This window comes from Mesoplodon densirostris, chromosome 9 (assembly GCF_025265405.1).
Source record: "Mesoplodon densirostris isolate mMesDen1 chromosome 9, mMesDen1 primary haplotype, whole genome shotgun sequence".
Lineage (NCBI taxonomy): Eukaryota > Metazoa > Chordata > Mammalia > Artiodactyla > Ziphiidae > Mesoplodon > Mesoplodon densirostris.
The window spans coordinates 8,986,174-9,005,865 of record NC_082669.1 but is presented as its reverse complement, the minus strand read 5'-3'; the positions used below and the strand labels follow the sequence as shown (position 1 = coordinate 9,005,865).

At 38.8% G+C, this 19,692-nt stretch overlaps 1 protein-coding gene across 1 annotated transcript in view; it reads left to right on the top strand.

Moving 5' to 3' along the window:
* ABCA13 (ATP binding cassette subfamily A member 13) overlaps positions 1-19,692 on the top strand; it is a 252,433-nt gene that overhangs the window by 169,647 nt on the left and 63,094 nt on the right. The window contains 1 exon segment of the mRNA XM_060108829.1: positions 1,047-1,156. Within this exon segment, the coding sequence (XP_059964812.1) occupies positions 1,047-1,156 (110 nt within the window).

The following is a 19,692-nucleotide window of genomic DNA, read 5'->3' as shown; positions in this document are numbered from 1 at the left end:
GTCGGGAAGGCAGGGGGTGTGCAGAGCTTTATGAAAAAGGAAGGTTCAGGTAAACTTAAGCCTAAGCCAGGAGGGTAGATAGAGTTCGGTTAGGCTGATGGTTTGTACCTGGGATAGCAGCTCAGGTGTGGTCTGTGACACGAGTGACATGAAACAGGACAGGTCTGCAGCAGGATGGACCCCTATATCAGAGCGTGGGAGAGACCCAGTCAAGGTGGGGGAAGCATGGGTGTTGAAGCAGGTGGCACCCAGATCTACAAAATAGGGTTCTGTGATGATCAGTTGGGCTTGGCCACAAGAAACCTAGAAGAGTCACTTTTCCAGGATTCAGGGAGCCAGGAAGCCAGCTGTGCCCAGACATCAGGAAACAAGTGTCCTGGAAGGAGATAAGGAAGAATGAAAACGTCTCAGCTTCCACCACAGAATCCCCAGCTGAGGACATCCAGAGATTCAAGGTAGAGGCTGGGGCCATGAAAGAGCCAGGGAATGTTTCCACCAGGGAATGTAAGACAGAGCGAAGCAGGAGATGTGACCTGGTGCTGAGCGAGAGTATGGGAATAGAGGGTCTTCTTGATTAGTGTCAGCGTTAGGCTACAGTCAGGGTGAGAGGAGAGAGCCAGAGAGATGGAGAGATTCAGAGACAGAGACGGAAGGGAAGGCATGGGAATAATAATGATTATGATGATGTGACTCCTAAAAAATATTGCGCTTACCAGAGGGACACAGCTGGGAGCCTGTTGGATGCACCCTGGATAGGACAGGAACGTTCAGCATAATTGGTGGTCGTTGGCCTTTACTTCTCATCCTCCTGAGTTTTCCAGACGTGAATGTGCTTACTCGTCTGTGAATTAACACTGAAATTATACCACTCAGATGCCACGGTGATTTCAGAAGTACTGCATGAGCTATAAAACGTGTCATACATTTATTTTATGATTATAAAAGTCTACAAATAACACAAACTAAAAATATCAACTCAGAGTTGGGTGAAAGCAAGTGCTGTTTCCAATATAATTTTGATTTTATGGTTTGTTTTCTCCTCTCAGTGCTTTGGGCTTCTACGGGTGAATGGAGCTGGGAAAACCACCACATTCAAAATGCTGACCAGGCACCTGCCTCTGAGCTCGGGACAAGCCATCCTCAGGACTCCCATGGGGTAAGATTTAATCAGATTTAATTGTTTTGCTGCCTGTAGAGATAATCATCAAGCCCAGAGACCCCGAGCCTCCCCTCAGTCCTGTGCACTAAAGTCAGAGGAGGTCATTTCCCTCCAATTTACTTTCCAATGACCACTCCTCACAATGGGGAAAAGAGCCTCCAGATGGGAATGAAATGAACTTGACGTTTCTGGCCAGAGGGTAGAGGAGGTGTTGGCAAAAGCTGCCCAGGGCTGACCCCTTCCAGGGGCGCCGGCTGATCTGCCCCATGAACCCAGGTGAGCAGGGAGTAGTCAGGGGCTGGTTCTTCTTGCTTTGTCATCTGGTGGAGCTTCAAACTCCCTGCCCCAGTGCGGGGACCAGAAGGGGCACGGTGGTTTCATCGTTTCCCCACCCAGACCTCATCTTTTGGGCAGTACAGCAGTTTTCCAGCTAGTCTTCCAATAGCGTGCCATTCGTGTGCGTCCCAATCCTGTCACTGTTTCCAAATCCCATCCTATACCCCGCCCTTCTGATTCTCATGCTGTGTGGTGACGTCCTGGCCTGTATCTTTCTGCTTTTCCTACTATAGCGAATTCATTGTAACTTGATAACAGATTTCAGAAATCTGTCATTGAACTGACATAAAGAAAGAGACATGCTTTGTACTACATTCTCTGAAGGTCATGATATAACTAGCCACCAAGTTCTCAGTGCTGGACTTGATTTCACAGTCTGTCTACCTGGGATCCTAGAGTTATTCCTAAGTAGACTTGGAAGTAATTTGCTTGAGATTTTTCTTATATAGGTTCAAATACAATAACTGGAAAAAGTTCAAAAATATCATAACTGAAAAAAGTTCAAAAATATCATAATCATCCATTAATTAGCTGATTCTTTGCATCAACAAATAGTTTATTGTCCATCTATGGTGTGCCAGGCACCAAGAAGACAGAAATTTTTCCTGTAATCCTAAAATACAGTGTTAATATTCATATGTCTCCTACTAGTTTAATTTAAACATGCATAGATATCTGTGTGTATATATCTAATTTTATCTATTATCTGCATGTGTGTGTGTGTATGTATGTGAAATGTAGGTGATTAAATATGTAGAGAGATGTGTATTTTAAAATCAGACACGATTATAAAGATCATTGTGTAGACTTCATTTACACTTATTGCATGAACATTTCATAATCCTCTTCAACAATATTTATTAAAAGATTTAATTTTTTAGAAGCCAGGTGGGCATGCCATTTCATTGTTAGATTAATTTGCATTTCCTTGATGACTCATGAACTTGACGGAATGCTCTCCCCACAGTTATCTGTTGCCTGGGGGTTCTTTCTGCCAATCGCCTGTCATGACCACTGTTCTTTTCTTATAAGGTTGTCTTTTTGTTTCTCATTATGTATGAGTTTTTAATATATTCAACTAGTAATTAATCTTTTGCGTGCTTTATAAGTTTTAAGTGTTAGCTTCAGTGGTACCTTGTATTTTAACTCTGTTTTAAAAGTTTGTGTGTGTAGAGGTTCTCAGTTTTGATAGGACTGATTTATTCTTTTTTTCCTTTGCTATTTCTTGCTTTTTGAGTCTCAGGAAATTCTCTTTCTAAAGTAATAAAGCTATTCTCCATAGTTTCTTTTCAGAGGCTTCTATTCTACATTCATGTTTCTAATTTATATGGAGTTTATACTTGAATATATGGTGTAATGGAAAAACCATCTGATTTTTTTTTTTCTGATCCCGAATTCCAGTTTGCCTAAGGCCATTTTTACAGCCATGTGTCTTTTGTCCATCAGTTGGAAACATTTTCTGCTCTGTGCCAAGTGCTCAGCCAGGCTGGGACTCCGCTTTACCTTCTCCTGCTTCAGATGCATCCTGGTGGGTTGCACCACCTATCTTTCTTCCTGGTATTTCATTTCCAGGATAGTCTGGATTACTTTGGGACGTTTACTAGGTATTGTTTTTAGAATCATTTTGGTAACCTGTATAAAAATGTCACAATATTTGAATCTTGATTGGAATTGAATCAAATTTATTTTATAATTTGAAGAGATTTGCACCTCTATGATATTTTGTCTTCCTTGTCCTTAAGTCTGGTAGTTACCCATTTATTCAGGTCATTTAAAAAGCATCAATTCAGTATGTTGCACTTTTCTTTATAGAATCTTTGCATATCTATCTTACATTTATTCATCCTGATGAATTTGTCTTCATCAGGAAGTAATTCATCTCTTAGTTGTTTATTTTTTGGGACTTTCTTCTTTGGTTTTTTCATGGCTAGAGATTTTGCTGGTTTACCTTGCGAGTGAGTTTATGTGATTTTACTCTCATTCTATCTTTTTCTGTCACCTTCTGTGTATCAGTTTGCCTCTCTTTCCACTATTTACTCCCTAGATCTCTCGTCCAGGGCCAGGTCATATGTTGACAGCTTGGGGTTCCCATCCTGCAGCCGCAGGTGGAAGGCCCATGTGAGTCCTTGCATCGCCAGGTCCCGGTCTCACTCTGGGACCCGGCCTGGAAGATGAGCAGCCTCCACGTCACCTTCTCAGCTTCCTCCCAGGAGAGGTGGGGCGCTAGACCCAGGTGTCACACACTAAGCTGGGCTCTGGTCCCTCTGCATCCCTATACGAGTGCATTTAGTCCCCGTTACCTCGCAGGGGCCCGATTCCTAGCTGCTGTGTGTAATTCAGGTCAGAACGCAGTGACCAGTGGCTTCAGACCCTGCATCCTGTACTCTCTTGTTTCTGATGCACAGAGATATTTATTTTTGAGTGTGTTTTTCTATTCTACACACTTGTTACACAACAGTGACTGAAGTAAATAAATACCTATTAGTCATTTCTTTTTAATTTAAGTATAGTTGATTTACAATGTGTTAGTTTCAGGTATACAGCAAAGTGATTCAGTTATATGCATATATATATGTTTTTTTCAGATTCTTTTCCCTTATAGTTTATTACAAAATATCAAGTATAGTTCCCTGGGCTATACAGCAGGATCTTGCTGTTTGTCTGTTTTATACATAGTTGTGTGTTTATGTTAACCCCATACTCCTAATTTATTCCTCCCCCACTTTCCCCTTTGGTAACCATAAGTTCGTTAGGTCTGTGGGTCTGTTTCTGTTTTGTATATAAGTTCATTTGTATCATTTTAATGTAGAGAAAAAAATGTAAAGCATTGTGTCCACAATTCTCACTGGAATTTTAATTGATTTTATGTTGCATTTATAGATTAATTTGAAAAGAACTGGCATGTGAATGCTGTGTCTTCTTTTCTGCAAACATATATTTTTCACTCACTGAAATAAATCTAATTCATTTTAAAAAGTATTTTAATCCATCTAGGATACAATGCTTATCCCAGTAATTCATGAAACATCTCCTTTTCCTCCTGTGGTAATGCCTCTGATTTCAGTTTCCTTTTTGCTTTCCCTAAAACCATCGAAACAATGTTAAATGGCAGTGTATCTTATTACTCACTTAATGATAGTATTTCTTTTTATTTTTCCTTTTTTATTTTGGTTTCATTGAGATATAATTGACATAACAGTATAAATTTATAAACTATATATGTTTAAGGAGTACAGCATAATAATCTGACTTACGTACATCGTGGAATGATTATCACAAGTTTAGTGAACATTCATCATTTTATTTAGGTATAAAATAAAAGAAAAAAACATATTTTCCTTGTGATGAGAACTCTTAGGATGTATTCTCTAAACAACTTTCATATGTAACACACTGCAGTGTTAATTGCATTAATCATGTTGTACATTACATGCCTAGTACTTATTTATTTACCTTATAACTGGAAGTTGTACCTTTCGACGGCCTTCACCCAGTTCCTCTTCCCCCTATGCCCTCCTCTGCTAACCACAGATCTCATCTCTTTTTCTATGAGTTTGTTTGTTTGTCTGAAGTAAAACTGACCTGCAACACTGTGTTAGGTCCTGGTGCACAATATAGTGATTTGATATTTCCATACATTACAACAGTATCACCACGATAAGTCTAGTTACCATCTGTCACCACACAAAGTTATTACGTTATTGTTGACTATATTCCCCACACATACATTTCATCCCTGTGACATATTTATGTCATAAATAAAAATTTCTGATTATTGATCTGTCCTTATCTTTCTGCAGTATACTTTATTTTGTCATGGATTTAAATATTTTCTTATTTGCTAAATTTTATATAACATTTTAAACTTATGATTCATCATGAAATTTAGTTTGTTGTTGAAAAATATCATTTTAAATCCTTACTATTAAATTACTCCTGTTTTTAATTTTTGTTGTTATTTTGACAATTTAAGTTTTCTAATAAACCTATTTACTTAATTTAAATTTTTAAACTACTTACATGGAGTTATAACTATTATTATCTTAATAGTTATATTTTTTCTCCTCTCTGTGCCTATATAACTTGTGATTTTTTTCCTATAAATTTGTCTTTGTACTTCCCAGACTTTGACTATTTTACTTTAAAAACAATGAAAGATTGAATTTATTTAGCAATTCAATTTTTTTTCATTTTTTCAGCAATTCAAATTTTTTCAGACAAATTAATTAAATTTTGTTATTTTTATTAACCTCTCTACTGTGCTTTTCTCAATCTAGTTTTGTGGTTTTATTTCTAACTTCTTGATTTGAATGATTTTTAAAATCTTTTTTGCTTTAAATGAAGTATCAAATCATTGTCTATAAATATGATTCTTTGTACACCTTTACTTTGACCCTAAACATTTAATGTGTGATATTATTGCTGTCATTATTCTGTAAATAACATATATAATTTTGATTTTGTCTTTCCAAAATTTACATAGAAGAATATTTATACTTACCCAAAATCTTGTGTTTCTTGGTTTAATATATTTTTAAAAATTTCTTTAAAAAATTTTTATTGACATTATAGAAAAGAACATCTCAATGAATCTTCACAAAGGGAAACCCTTTTGTAATCTGTGTCTCACTCAAGAAACAGCACAAGGCCCCTTAACTCCCTATCCAATCATTTTTCCCCTTCAAAGGTAACTCCTATCCTGAGTTTTTTAAATGTAGCTTAGTATATTTTTTATAAGGGAAACTTTTATAACCAAGACTCAGGCCAAGACCCAGAACTCTGGCAGCTAACTGGGGAGCCAGTCAGCCTGCCCTGCCTCAACCACACCCCTGAGCCAGAGGATCCTGTGTGGCTTTATCACCCCACCCCAGAGTGTCCCTGGACATCAGCGTTTGACCTTGCTCATTTGTAAAGACCTCATAGGACTTTCAGACCCTCAGTCTACAGGTCCCCTCTTCCTTTCTTTCTTTTCTACCTTTGATCCTGGGCCATTGGACTTGGAGACCTGCCTGTGAACTGTGCTGATTGCATACAAGCGATGAGGTCTAACATGATGCTCTGTCCTGTTTCTTGCAAGTTGAAGCTGGATCCAGAGTTATAATCAGGCTTGAGGTCTATCCTTTGACATAAATAAGCAGGAGGTAATGTTTCTTTTTTTTTTTTTCATCAAGAACCATCTGATATCTGGTCTTCACTCCTTTTTTGATGTCTAATGCCAAGGTTAATGCATCAATTCATTGGAAATTGCAAAATGGTAGTATTCTAACTTTTATCATTTTGTTTTCATTTACTAGCTGGAATAATTTTATAAGGAGTTGCTGTCACTACATTTTATTTCACTACCCAGAGGTATAGTTTATATAAAAAAGGACAGATAAATGCTTGTTTCCCCCACCCCCTTTTTTTTTTAAAGAAGATGTTGGGGGTAGGAGTTTATTAATTAATTTATTTATTTTTGCTGTGTTGGGTCTTCGTTTCTGTGCAAGGGCTTTCTCTAGTTGTGGCAAGTGGGGGCCACTCTTCATTGTGGTGCACGGGCCTGTCACCATCGCTGCCTCTTTTGTTGAGGAGCACAGGCTCCAGACGCGCAGGCTCAGTAGTTGTGGCTCATGGGCCTAGTCGCTCCACGGCACGTGGGATCCTCCCGGACTGGGGCCCGAACCCGTGTCCCCTGCATTAGCAGGCAGACTCTCAACCACTGCGCCACCAGGGAAGCCTTGTTTTCCCTTTTTATCTACTCAGTTTTCAAGATAATCAATGGATTTCCAATCACCCTCAGAGGTGAAGAATTAGGAGTTGTTTGCTTGTTTGTTTTTGGCTGTATTATTCTGATAGATTTAGAAGATATCAGAAGGTTACTTTGTGCTTCGTTATCCCTTTCACTCCTTAAGGGGACATTTTCTTACCTCTCCCCATCCCCCCAGTCTGGTTTCCTCATCCTTGTACTAGTAATGATGATGGCTCAGAGATGGAAGATTCAGCAAGGTCTCATGTCCAGCAGCTGTCATGCACTCCTCACGTAAGGACTGTTCCCCTTCTTAGCTTCCGTGAGGACAGTCGGAGACCTGAAAGCATATCTGTCTTACTCTAAATTCTGCATGTTTAAACGTGCTATCTGTTGGCTCTTTTTTTGTTGTTTGTTTGTTTTTGTTTTTGTTTTTTCTTTTGGCGGTACACGGGCCTCTCACTGTTGTGGCTTCTCCTGCTGCAGAGCACAGGCTCTGGACGCGCAGGCTCAGTGGCCATGGCTCACGGGCCCAGCTGCTCTGCGGCATGTGGGATCTTCCCGGACCGGGGCACGAACCCGCGTCCCCTGCATCGGCAGGCTGACTCTCAACCACGGCACCACCAGGGAAACCCTGTTTGTTTGTTTTTAATTTAATTTTTATTTTATATTATAGTTGATTTATATGGTTCTTAACTGTTATAATCATTGCTATCTGTGGGCAAAGAATATAATTAAACTTCAGTGAGTCTATGACTATTGATAAAAAGTCAATATTTGGAACTAATTATGTTCAAGAACAGAAAATAGAGAGAACTGATCAGTTGAGTGAGTGTATGAGCTCTGTGGGGATGGGGTCGTGGATCCTAGCTACCATCTGGAAAGGGAACCATGCCACGTGCAGTTGAAGCTCTCTCAAGTGCTATGTTGCTGATTTTTCTCTGCAGTTCTTGCTGATTGTGTGGTGCATTTTCTTTCCCCTAATTTCTCTTTACAAGTACATATGGACAAAAGGATCAGAATGCAAAAGAATACAAAAGTATATGGTTTATTTTTTCAGCCCTTGAAGGCTGTTTCTCTCCTTAATAATCCCATTCCATCATTTGTCAAGTAATTGGAAAATGAAATTCAAATAGCTGGCCTTGAAAGGAAGAATAAATTTACATCCCCATAATGGTTTATAAGACCCTTATTATGCTACATATCTGTGTAATTAGTTTAATTATAACTAGATCACTCTTGCATTAATTATATTTTTTAACATTGATTATTTGTAATGTTAATTGCACATTGGTATTCAAAGGATTAAATGGATAATTAGAACACAATGGAATTTTTAACTACTTAGAGACTTGGTATGTATATTTCTGCCCAGGAACCTCATAACTTACTGCTACCTAATTGAAACAAAGCAATTCAGTCATTTGTTAGATTAGGGTTCCTTTTGTCTCGTTTGAGATTATGTTGTTAATTTTTGTGAATGCTTATCCTCAAACCTGAGACTACGTCCTGATTATTCCAATTTGGTTTAAAGTATCACGAGCTCCTGGTATAATGGCAGTGGTCACAAATTGGAAGACCACAGGCCAAACCCACCTCCCTGTTGTTTGGCGAGCACAGTGTTAAAATGCTCACCAGCTCTGTGTTAGGGGCTTGGCTTTCTCAATCTCGCCTAATAATTGTAAAAACTTTGGGAAAAGCCTGTTACCCTAATTTAGCAAATCGGGAATCTGAGATTCAGAAGACTGAGTGGAGCACAGACTTCCGGGGAGGGGCAGAGGGTTCGAATCCATGTTCACAACGTACAAGTCACCAAACAACTGAGAGTTGGGATTTAGGCCAATGATCCTGGCTCTGGACTAACAGGAGGACTGAGGTGCTGACTCAGAGCCCAGCCGACCTGACTGGTCCCTCCTGGGAAAGAGCTCGGAGGCTCATGAGATTTCGGAGACTCCTCAGGGGCTGTAAAGCAGCTTCGGAACAGGGCCCTGTGCGTGTTGAACGTGTTTGTAAGTGATATATCCGTCAGCATCGTGGAGGCTGCATCCGTTTCTGCTGGTCCTACTGACTGATGATTATCCACAAGTAAATATTTACATGGTGGAAAAAAAAAGAAACAACCCCAAATCCTGTTTGCATTTTTCCTTTCAGTTCACCTCTCTTATCTGTTCTTGATCCGAAGACCAACCTCCTTTTCCACACCCTAATTATTCTGATCTCGGTAATACCTTCTGATCCCAATAACTACATATATATTTTTATATCTTAAATATATTATATATATTTATATATCACATATTAAATATACTTATGTATTAAATATATAGTATATGTTAAAATGTATATATTTAAATATTCCTTTCAGAAAGATACATACCAACACGTCTATCTTTCTCAGACATAGATACACTTAAGTTATAGTACTTATCTGAATATATACTGGTCATGAATTTTTTTTTTTTTTGGCAAAACTCAGACACTTTTATTTGCACTTTAAAAAGTGAACAGGCTGCCCACAGAAATGGTTACAAAACTTGAAGTGTTTTATTTTGTACTTAAAAAGTGTAGGTCATTGATTCATCTTTATAAATAATTTCTCTGGTAACAGCAATTAACTTCTTTTAACCTCCCACTCAAAAACCTCACTACTTCATATATTCCACGTTACTAGTACCTTGGTAATAGCGTTACCAAATTTTCCTGAGACCAGTGTGTAATGTTTCTCATAGAAACCTAGAAATAATGCAAGTAAATATAAACATTCATTATTCAATGGGGAATTATTTCTGAACATTAATATAAAATTCTTAATATAAAATATGGATATATTTAAATGTGGAAATTTTACATTTTTTTATATGTGAAAATACTGAAATTTAAAGGCAAAAACAGTGATAAAAAAAGACAGAGAATAGAGAGACATAATATATAAAGTAGTTACAAAGTCAATTAAACAACATTTAATGACAGTTAAAGTGAAAGATTAGAATGACCTGAAAATGCTCTATTACTAGATAAAGGTTAAACCACAGTTATTTTATAAGTGCTTATCTGAGGCCACAAGAAAGAAAGGGAATCCTGGTTCTATAAAGGAAAAGGAAGCTCACACATTGGAGTGCTTGCTTGGGCTGGTGCTGTGGCTGCCTGACAAAGGGCCAGAGCGACTGTGTGTTTGGGAATTGGAGGCTGAGGTTTTAAGGTCCCTGAAGGTGAAGAGATGAAGCTGCAACTTTGCATAAGGGGAAGCTTTGAACCAAAACCCTGTATAAATCTAGCATCACTGAAGGGCTGCATCCTCACTGGTGCAATGGGCTCTTGAAAAAATGGCCGAGAAAGACGATAAGAAAATGTGTTGGTTTCTATTGAGGCTCAGAGTTTTAAAGACAAGGTCTCCCCTGGATTTTGAAACCCTGGGATTCTACCTGCTGTGAGGAAGGGAGTCTAAATTAAAATTTAACTACTGTGGCCAAGTACCTGCATCTCTCCCTACCCAAGAAGGTAACATAAAGAATGTAAGTAAAGAATGTAACATAAAGATGGCTGCAGGCTCATGGTCCCCGTGGGCACCTGGAAGAAGAAAACACAAAACTTATTTGAAAGGAAGCTCCCACAACTTACACTTTATGGGAATTTCAATTTAAAAAAGAGTGCTACTAAAATGGAGTTTGCCATCAAACATTACAAAACTCACAGAAAGTTATCCCCTGAGGATATACATTGATGGATATGGCAAAGGGGAGAGTTGGCCTCCTAAGAATCTAATACAATAGATGTGCAACCTCACACAGAACGTACAACATGAAGGAAGCACCATGACATCATAAAAAAGAACAGATTTGAAAAAAAACACTTTCTAGGATTGAAAAAGATAGTCATTGAAATCAAAAAGAAAACATAGTTCTTGTGTTGAAAACAAATAATACCCAGCTTATGAAAAATATGTGAAAGAGACATTAAGAGAGATGAGGGATAGAAAGAGAAGATCCAACATGTGTTTAATCAGATTTGTGAACAATAGAACAGGGAGAATGGAATAAAGGCACCGTTGAAAGAAATGTTAGCTAAGAATTTTTCAGTACTAATAAAAAAGATGACTCTTTAGGCTGAAAAGCACTATGCTTCTCAAGCATAACAGATAAGAAGATATTCATACTTAGACATTTTATAATAAAACTGAAGAATTCCAAAAACAGAGAGAAAAAGAGAAAAAACACAGATCATCATATAAGGGTGTGGAATTAGACTTGTACCTGTTCAAAATAGTCATTACTAAGCACTCATGGCTTCTAAGCTTCGATTTAAATAAATTAAATTAATTTTAAATTTAATTTCTTGGTAGCACTAGCAACATTTCAGGAGCTTACCAGTTTCTTCTGTTTCAGATGGCACAGATGCAGAACATTTCCACGGTTGCAGGAATTTCTGTTGGAAAGTGAGGAATTACACCAAAGCCACCTTCTTAACAGCAAGAATATACACAGAAATAATGGAATGATAACATGGATGAAAAAGCTGGAATTTCTGGATAGGTCAACAGTTATTACATCTAGGTAGGGAATTATAAATTATTCGCATTTGTTCCTTATTCCTTCTTCTGTCTTTCAAATCTTGTATCATGATCACATGTTAAATTGTCAGGTAATTAAATAAATAAGCAATAGGAAAACTGTTTTAAGACACAGGGCTTTCTCTTCACATTTCAGTCCAGCATTTTTGGAGCCTGCTCTGCTTTAATATGTGCAAGTGGGATGGACTTTTTTGGCCTTAGTTTCCTCCTGTCTTAAATGATCACTAACATAGAATTCGTGGGAGCAGTAAGTATTAATTGCTGTAACACCATCAAATTGCTCAGTGTTATGGGTACAGCACTTAGGAATTGATAAACAGATTCCTCTTCTTCATTTAAACTACTGCAATACCTATGTAAAATACATAGAGTTCATTTATTGCTTATAAAAGCCTTATCTTCCTTTAGACTGACATGAATCCCAAATTAAAGTAAGTTAAATCATACATCAACTAGGAATTACTTGAACATGCATTTCTATTTTAAATTAAATGGCAATTTAACAGCACTAATATAGCTAGGAAAACAATGAAGGAAATCCCTCTATAATCTTACATTAAAGTTATTTTTATTCTTGTAGTCTCAGTTTTGCAAAAGAAATCTATCTATCTATGCATATACATATTCATGCATACATAAATACATAGTTGCAATAACAGTATTATTTTGGAGCTGAGAATGTAATTTTTGTAATGGAAAATACCTTCAGGATGTAAAGGACTGCTGACCTTTCATACAGAGTGTGCACTGTGATTTATTATTTCTTTTTCTTTTTCTTTTTTTTTTTTTTTTGCGGTACACGGGTCTCTCACTGCTGTGGCCTCTCCCGTTGTGGAGCACAGGCTCCGGACGTGCAGGCTCAGCGGCCATGGCTCACGGGCCCAGCCGCTCCACGGCATGTGGGATCTTCCCAGACCGGGGCACGAACCCGGGTCCCCTGCATCGGCAGGCGGACTCTCAACCACTGCGCCACCAGGGAAGCCCTATTATTTCTTGATATAGTTTTATCCTAAGCCAACAAAATTGCCCTATACTCCTGGCCTGATGTGCCACTATAATTGCCTCATCTTGGGTAATCTGTGTGTTTCATTACAAATCGGTAGTAGAAGAACTCTGAACATCCCCTGGCAGAGCTGTGTCCTTAAGCATTTTGTTAATTAAGGGATAATGCTCACTGAAGAAGGATATTGGAGGCAACTGCTTCCTTTCTAAAACACTGAAATACAAAAGCCTGGTGGAGGTCTCTATAAATTGAGAATATGTTTTTTTCTAAGGCTACTGTAACATAGAACCATATTTTCTTTAATAAATAGAATAGGCCACGAGGGGTAGGGGGTCGTCGGAACAGCAGCTTCATATATTTGATTTTCATCCAAAGATTTTAAAATGACAATCACAAAGGAACTCTGCTGTATACTCTGTAATAACCTAAAATGGGAAAAGAATTTGAAAAAGAATAGATACATGTACATGTGTAACTGATCACTCTGCTGTACACCTGAAACTAACACAACATTGTTAATCAAATATACTGCAATATAAAACAAAAATTTTAAAAAAATCACAAACTTACAGCTTATATATTGAGCTGCACGAGGGTTCAGATACAAGCTTCGAATATTAAAATCAGAGTTAGTCAACTGTCTGAGCTCATTCGCTCTCTGTAAACTGCCCCCCCCTGCAACTGTGAACTCTTCTCCCCACTGCTGGTCTCCGCCAAATGGTGGCTGAGCCGTCCCCAGCATCCTGCAGGTTCTGTCTCTGTTCCTTCCTCTGTTCCCCACAGGCCCCCTTCACCCGAGGAGCCCTGATTCCCCACCAATGTCAAGCACAAACAGGTCAGCAGACTCCCATTAGGAGGGTAGGATTATCCCCAGCTCCATCCGAGGACTGGACTTGACTGTATCCCTGTTGAAATGCCCTGTCCCATTGTGTCTCACCTTTGGTCATCCGTTTATTGGATGGTGAGCTCTCTGATGAGTGTAGTTTTCCTTAATAAATGATCAACGCTTTCATCATCCAGGTGGAGAAGCTGAGGCCAGAGAGACGGGGAGACTTGCCTTAGTCGTAGAGTTTGAAGTGATGCCCAGTACCTATGCCCTCCCAGCTGCTGTTTGACATTTATGGAAATAAATTTTAAAAATTGTTTTTCTTTTCACAGTGGATAACACCACTGGTTGAATAACATTATGTGTGTGCTTGTGTGTGTGTATGTGTGTAATATTACACTATTATATATGTGATAGTTTGCTAGGACTGCCACAGCAAAATAACAGACTTAGGCAATAGAAATGTGGGTGGCTTAGGCAATAGAAATTTATTTTCTCAGGGTTCTTTTTAATTTTTTTTTAAATTTTATTGAAGTACTGTTGATTTACAAACATACATATATATATATATATATATATATATATAATTTTTTTATATTCTTTTCCATTATGGCTTATCACAGGGCATTGACTGTAGTTCCCTGTGCTCTACAGTAGGACCTTGTTGTTTATCCATCCTGTATATAATCGTTTGCATCTGCTGACCCCAAACTCCCAGTCTTTCCCTCCCTATTTTCTCACCGTTCTGAAGATGAAAAGTCCAAGGTCAAGGTGTCAGCGGGTTGGGTTCTGTGGAGACCTCCCTCCTGGGCTTACAGACGGCCGCCCTCTTGCTGTGTCCTCACGCTGCCTGGGGCCTGTCTCTCTTCTTATAGGGACACCAGTCTTTCTGCTCCACCCTTATGACCTCATTCGACCTCAGTTACTTCTCCAAGGGCCCATCCCCAGTGCAGTTGGCAATCCCATTCTGAGGCCCTGGGGGTTAGGATTTCACATTTTCTATGTGGAGACAAGTCATCGCTGCTCTGTGCCCCCCCACCCCGCCCCGCTGTGTCAGCTGTCACCAGCCGGCATCCCACAGGGCTTCACTCAGTCACGTGGCAGATGGGGATAAAAGAGCTGTCCGTGGAGCTCTCTTCTCTCCCTCCTCCTCCTCCCTGGACCCCACCATTCCCTCCTTCTCTCTTCTCCACGCTTTTGTTCCTCTTTTCTGGAAAAGCTAAGATGTTGAGTGTGCACCACACAGAAGCCACAGCCACTGGGAACTGAACAGACGTTGCCCTTTCTCTCTTTTTGCTTCGATCTAATCACAGTGTGTTTCACACTGTCACTTTGGTGCAGGTAACGCTCATACACACTTCATCTTTCCTCTGCATCAAACCTGGTGGAATAAACTCGACACTCATAAACGTCTTGCAGTGCAGTGGTGACGGGCAGACCCTCGGTCTGTGCCTGGCCACAGTGCGCGGGCTCAACAGCAGAGCTGGGCAACCTTCTAGAACAGGGGCCCACGCATGTCATTCTTCACACCCACCTCTGCAGCAGGAACACTGGAAATCCATTCTGAGAGAAAACAAATAATATAACTCTAAACACTTCTAAAGAACCACAAAAATAAGCCAACTAAACGTACACCACTTTTTTTGTTTAACATCCACATGGGAGCAGTTGACATTATCAACAGTCTGAATTCCCAGACATCCCTTTATGATTGGAGATGAGATGATGTCAGTTAGTTTTTCCTTCCTGGTTATTCCAGTGGCTTGATCTCTACCTGGTGTGGTTGATTTTTGACCCTAGAGTAACGCACAGGAAGGCGTAGTACTGACCTCCCTACCTAAGGAGGGATAGTCACCCAAGATAAAATTCTAGTTCCTTGTTTGTTTGTTTGTTTATATCTAAATCGTTATGGATCTGTATCTTATTCAGGGTTAAAAGAGTGAGACAGAATTAAGATCTGAGTTAAAAAAAAGGTTATCTACTTATTACCATACCCTTTTTTCAACAGTCTATCTTTATTGATTTGAAATGACCCACTTATTTACTACACTGTTAGGTATGTTTATATGAACTTGATATGTTTATGTGCTTTTAATTTTGAACTTGTTTGCATTTTCTGGCACAAAGTCTACCCTATTTTTTAAGCTACGGTTTTATAACATGTTTTACTATCAAAGCCAGTCCCTTCATTATTAACCATGAGAATTTTCCTATTGTGAAATCTACAGAGATAGAAACAGTTGTCAAAACATTGAAAAGATTGATGATGTTGAGCCTCCTCATTTAGAACTATTGTCACTCCAGTTTCTGCAGTTTTCTAGCAGATTCCTCATTAAATTTTAATATAACATATATTTCACATTCTGAATACTCCTCCACATTTCATTTTATGTAATTTGATAGTGCCGTGAATGGAATTTTCCTTCTCTTATATTTTTAATTGGTGAATGTTGATATACAAGGAAACTATCTTTTTTTAAGCTGTGACCAACCATTTTGTTAAATTATTCTATTTGATCTAATATTTTCTTAGTTGAGTATCTCCACATTTTTGGTAGAGAAAAATATTACTTCTTAAGTTCTAATATTTATACCTCTCTATATTTTTCATTGTTTTATTTGAAGTAGAATTATGCTTAAACCTGAATTGGTAATAAGTATGTTTTACTAAGAACTCACTTTTTCTGAATTTTTTCAGAAGAATTTTTCTGGAATTTTTTCCAGAATTTTTTTCAGGAATGAATGCTGATTTTATCTAAATCAAGAATGTCAGTGATCTTGTTTTCATCCTTTGAACCATATTATTTTTCATATTTTTTAAGGAATACATATAGACAGTGGTTAACTTATTCAGTGTTTATACTATTATGATTATATAAATACTGCTCATAGTTGAGCCCTGAAGCACCACGACATTTCCTTTCTTGCACTAAAAGAACTAATGAAGACTCTATATGGGTTCTTTTAATCAGTGAAAGCTTACTTCCTTTGGTGTTAAGACATCTTCTTGATTATTTTTCCTTTTTTAATTTTCCCACTTGTGTTTCTTTATTGTCTCTTTCTTGGTCTCCATCATTCAGCTGTCATGTCTCCTAGAATGAAACATTTTCTCTTCTCTGTTCAATATCTTTATCTTCTAGTTCTACTTTCTGGGAGATTTTCTCAACTTTACCTTCCACCTGTTTATTGAGTATTTTATTTTAATCATAGTTTTTACATTTTCACTAGCTCTTTGTTCTCTGTGGTTATCTAGAGTCTGTCATACAGAGTGAAGTAAGTCAGAAAGAGAAAGATAAATACCGTATGCTAACACATATATATGGAATCCAAGAAAAAAAATATGTCATGAAGAACCTAAGGGTAAGATGGGAATAAAGACACAGACCTACTAGAGAATGGACTTGGGGATATGGGGAGGGGCAAGGGTAAGCTGTGACAAAGTGAGAGAGTGGCATGGACATATATACACTATCAAATGTAAAATAGATAGCTAGTGGGAAGCAGCCACATAGCACAGGGAGATCAGCTCGGTGCTTTGTGACCACCTAGAGGGGTGGGATGGGGAGGGTGGGAGGGAGGGTGACGCAAGAAGGAAGAGATATGGGAACATGTGTATATTTATAACTGATTCACTTTGTTATAAACCAGAAACTAACACACTACTGTAAAGCAATTATACTCCAATAAAGATGTAAAAAAAAATCATGATATTCTATTTGTTTTTCATGAATGTGGCACCATCTCTTATCTCTGAAAATATTGATACACTTTTAAAATAATCTCTCTCTCTTGTCTCCAATCCAAGTTCCTGTTTTGTTTGTTTGTTTGCTTTGGTTTATGTTGTTCATGTCACATATTTCCTTCAAATGACTAATGCTCATTGGATATTTGCTTTCACTTTATACTTGAGCACTATTAGTCTTAATGAAGACTCTATATGGACTTATATACAGTGTACGTTAACTGGGCTTCATGTAATTTAGGGGTGCAGTAAAGGCAAATGTAAATTTAATCCCCACCTTTAATTGGATGTCTAGATTTACTAACTAGAAACTACCTTTGCATTGCCACTGTGACCCCATTGAATCATGTCCTATTTGTTTGAACTTTTCAAAACTTGAATTACCAGAACCAGTAGCGACACACTTTTTGAATTCCATTCACTTAAGTCTAGGGGTGATCAGATATTTTTTCTCTTCAGGCTTGATCATATAAACTGGGATTTTAGATTCAGATTGTTGTTAAATTTTTGCGCTGTTCTTTCTCTCTTTTTAAAGAAGATGCATGTGTTTTGCATGCATCATTTATTTAGATATATGTCTATTGTAATCTGTTTCAGTTCTGGCTACTGGCTTTTTCATTTATCTTTATAATGCTTAATTCTACCTAGGTTTTGTTTGTTTTAATGAAGGATAACTGAGGTGTGAAGATGTATGTTCTGATTGCTGGAATGTCAGAGAGTTACTTCAGTTGCTTTCACTGTGAGAGACAACCAGGGTGTACAAATGTTTCAGAAGCTTCTGAATGTTGCTTCATCGCCTTCTGCCCGTCAGCCTCACTTTGCTATCTGTTCAGATATTCATATCTTTCATTTTCTTTGCTCTGAAATTTACCAAAACAAGCAAGAACACAGACCTACTAGGGAATGGACTTGAGGATATGGAGAGGGGGAAGGGTAAGCTGTGACAAAGTGAGAGAGTGGCATGGACATATATACACTACCAAACGTAAAACAGCTAGTGGGAAGCAGCCGCATAGCACAGGGAGATCAGCTCGGTGCTTTGTGACCACCTAGAGGGGTGGGATAGGGAGGGTGGGAGGGAGGGAGACGCAAGAGGGAAGAGATGTGGGAACATATGTATATGTATAACTGATTCACTTTGTTGTAAAGCAGAAACTAACACACCATTGTAAAGCAATTATACTCCAATAAAGATGTTAAAAAAAAAAAGCAAGAAAACAAAACCCACTAACTATTCTTCAGGAATTATCGAGGCTTCATAGTATTTTCATTTTGGGGTTATTTTTTTTTTTTTTTTTTTTTTTTTGCTGTACGCGGGCCTCTCACTGCTGTGGCCTCTCCCGCCGCGGAGCACAGGCTCCGGACACACAGGCCCCGCGGCCATGGCTCGCGGGCCCAGCCGCTCCGCGGCATGTGGGATCCTCCGGGATCGGGGCACGAACCCGTGTCCCCTGCATCGGCAGGCGGACTCCCAACCACTGCGCCACCAGGGAGGCCCTGGGGTTATTTTTAGCCCTCTTTTATACGTTTTTTTATTAACTTCAAGAAAATGATTTTGGTTTCCTCGCAGTCCTTCTTTATTTTGAGTTATTACCTGTTATTCTCATCCTAGGAGACTTTTAATTTCATTTTGATGTTACTTTATCTGTCACTTCTCCCCATGGACTGATGTTTCTCATTCGCTAAGGCTGCTCCATTTCACGTTCTACTAGGAGTGTCTACATGTTTACTAAATTTTTCAGACACCCTCTTGCTGAATTTTCTGTCTGTTTTTCCCTTTCCACTATTCAACACTATTTTTAGGGGGTATCATTTTACTTCTCTTAGACAAGATCTGATCTTTCTTAAGTTGATGTTTCTCGACTGCAGTGGTGAGCAGGAGTCCCTCTGCACAGGTGGGGATGGCTGCGTATAGAGTTTAGAGATGCAGCCAGAGGTCTGCTGGAGTTGCCCGGCTCCCCGGTCCGTGTTGGTGGCTGGCAGGTTTTTACCTTTTGTTCGTCCTTTGTATTGAGGTAGCATGATTTCTCGCCTTCACTGCCTTTTCCTGAAGCTCAGAACCAGGGTGGAACATAGACATGGGCTGTGTCTCAGAGCAGCACCCAAGGTTTCTGGAGCCCCCTCTTCCGGTGCGTGTGCTACTTCTCAGAGCCAGGATCCAGGTGCTGCGTCTATGTTGGGGGAAGGTGGATGTAAGTTTGCCTTCCTTTTCCCCCGCATATTCTCTCATATGATTTGAATCCTTATTATGAGCTGTTTTTTTTAATATATTTTTTTAAAATCTAAGTCCTTCTGTCTTATAACTATGAAGATGCCCTCTAAGACTATTACATT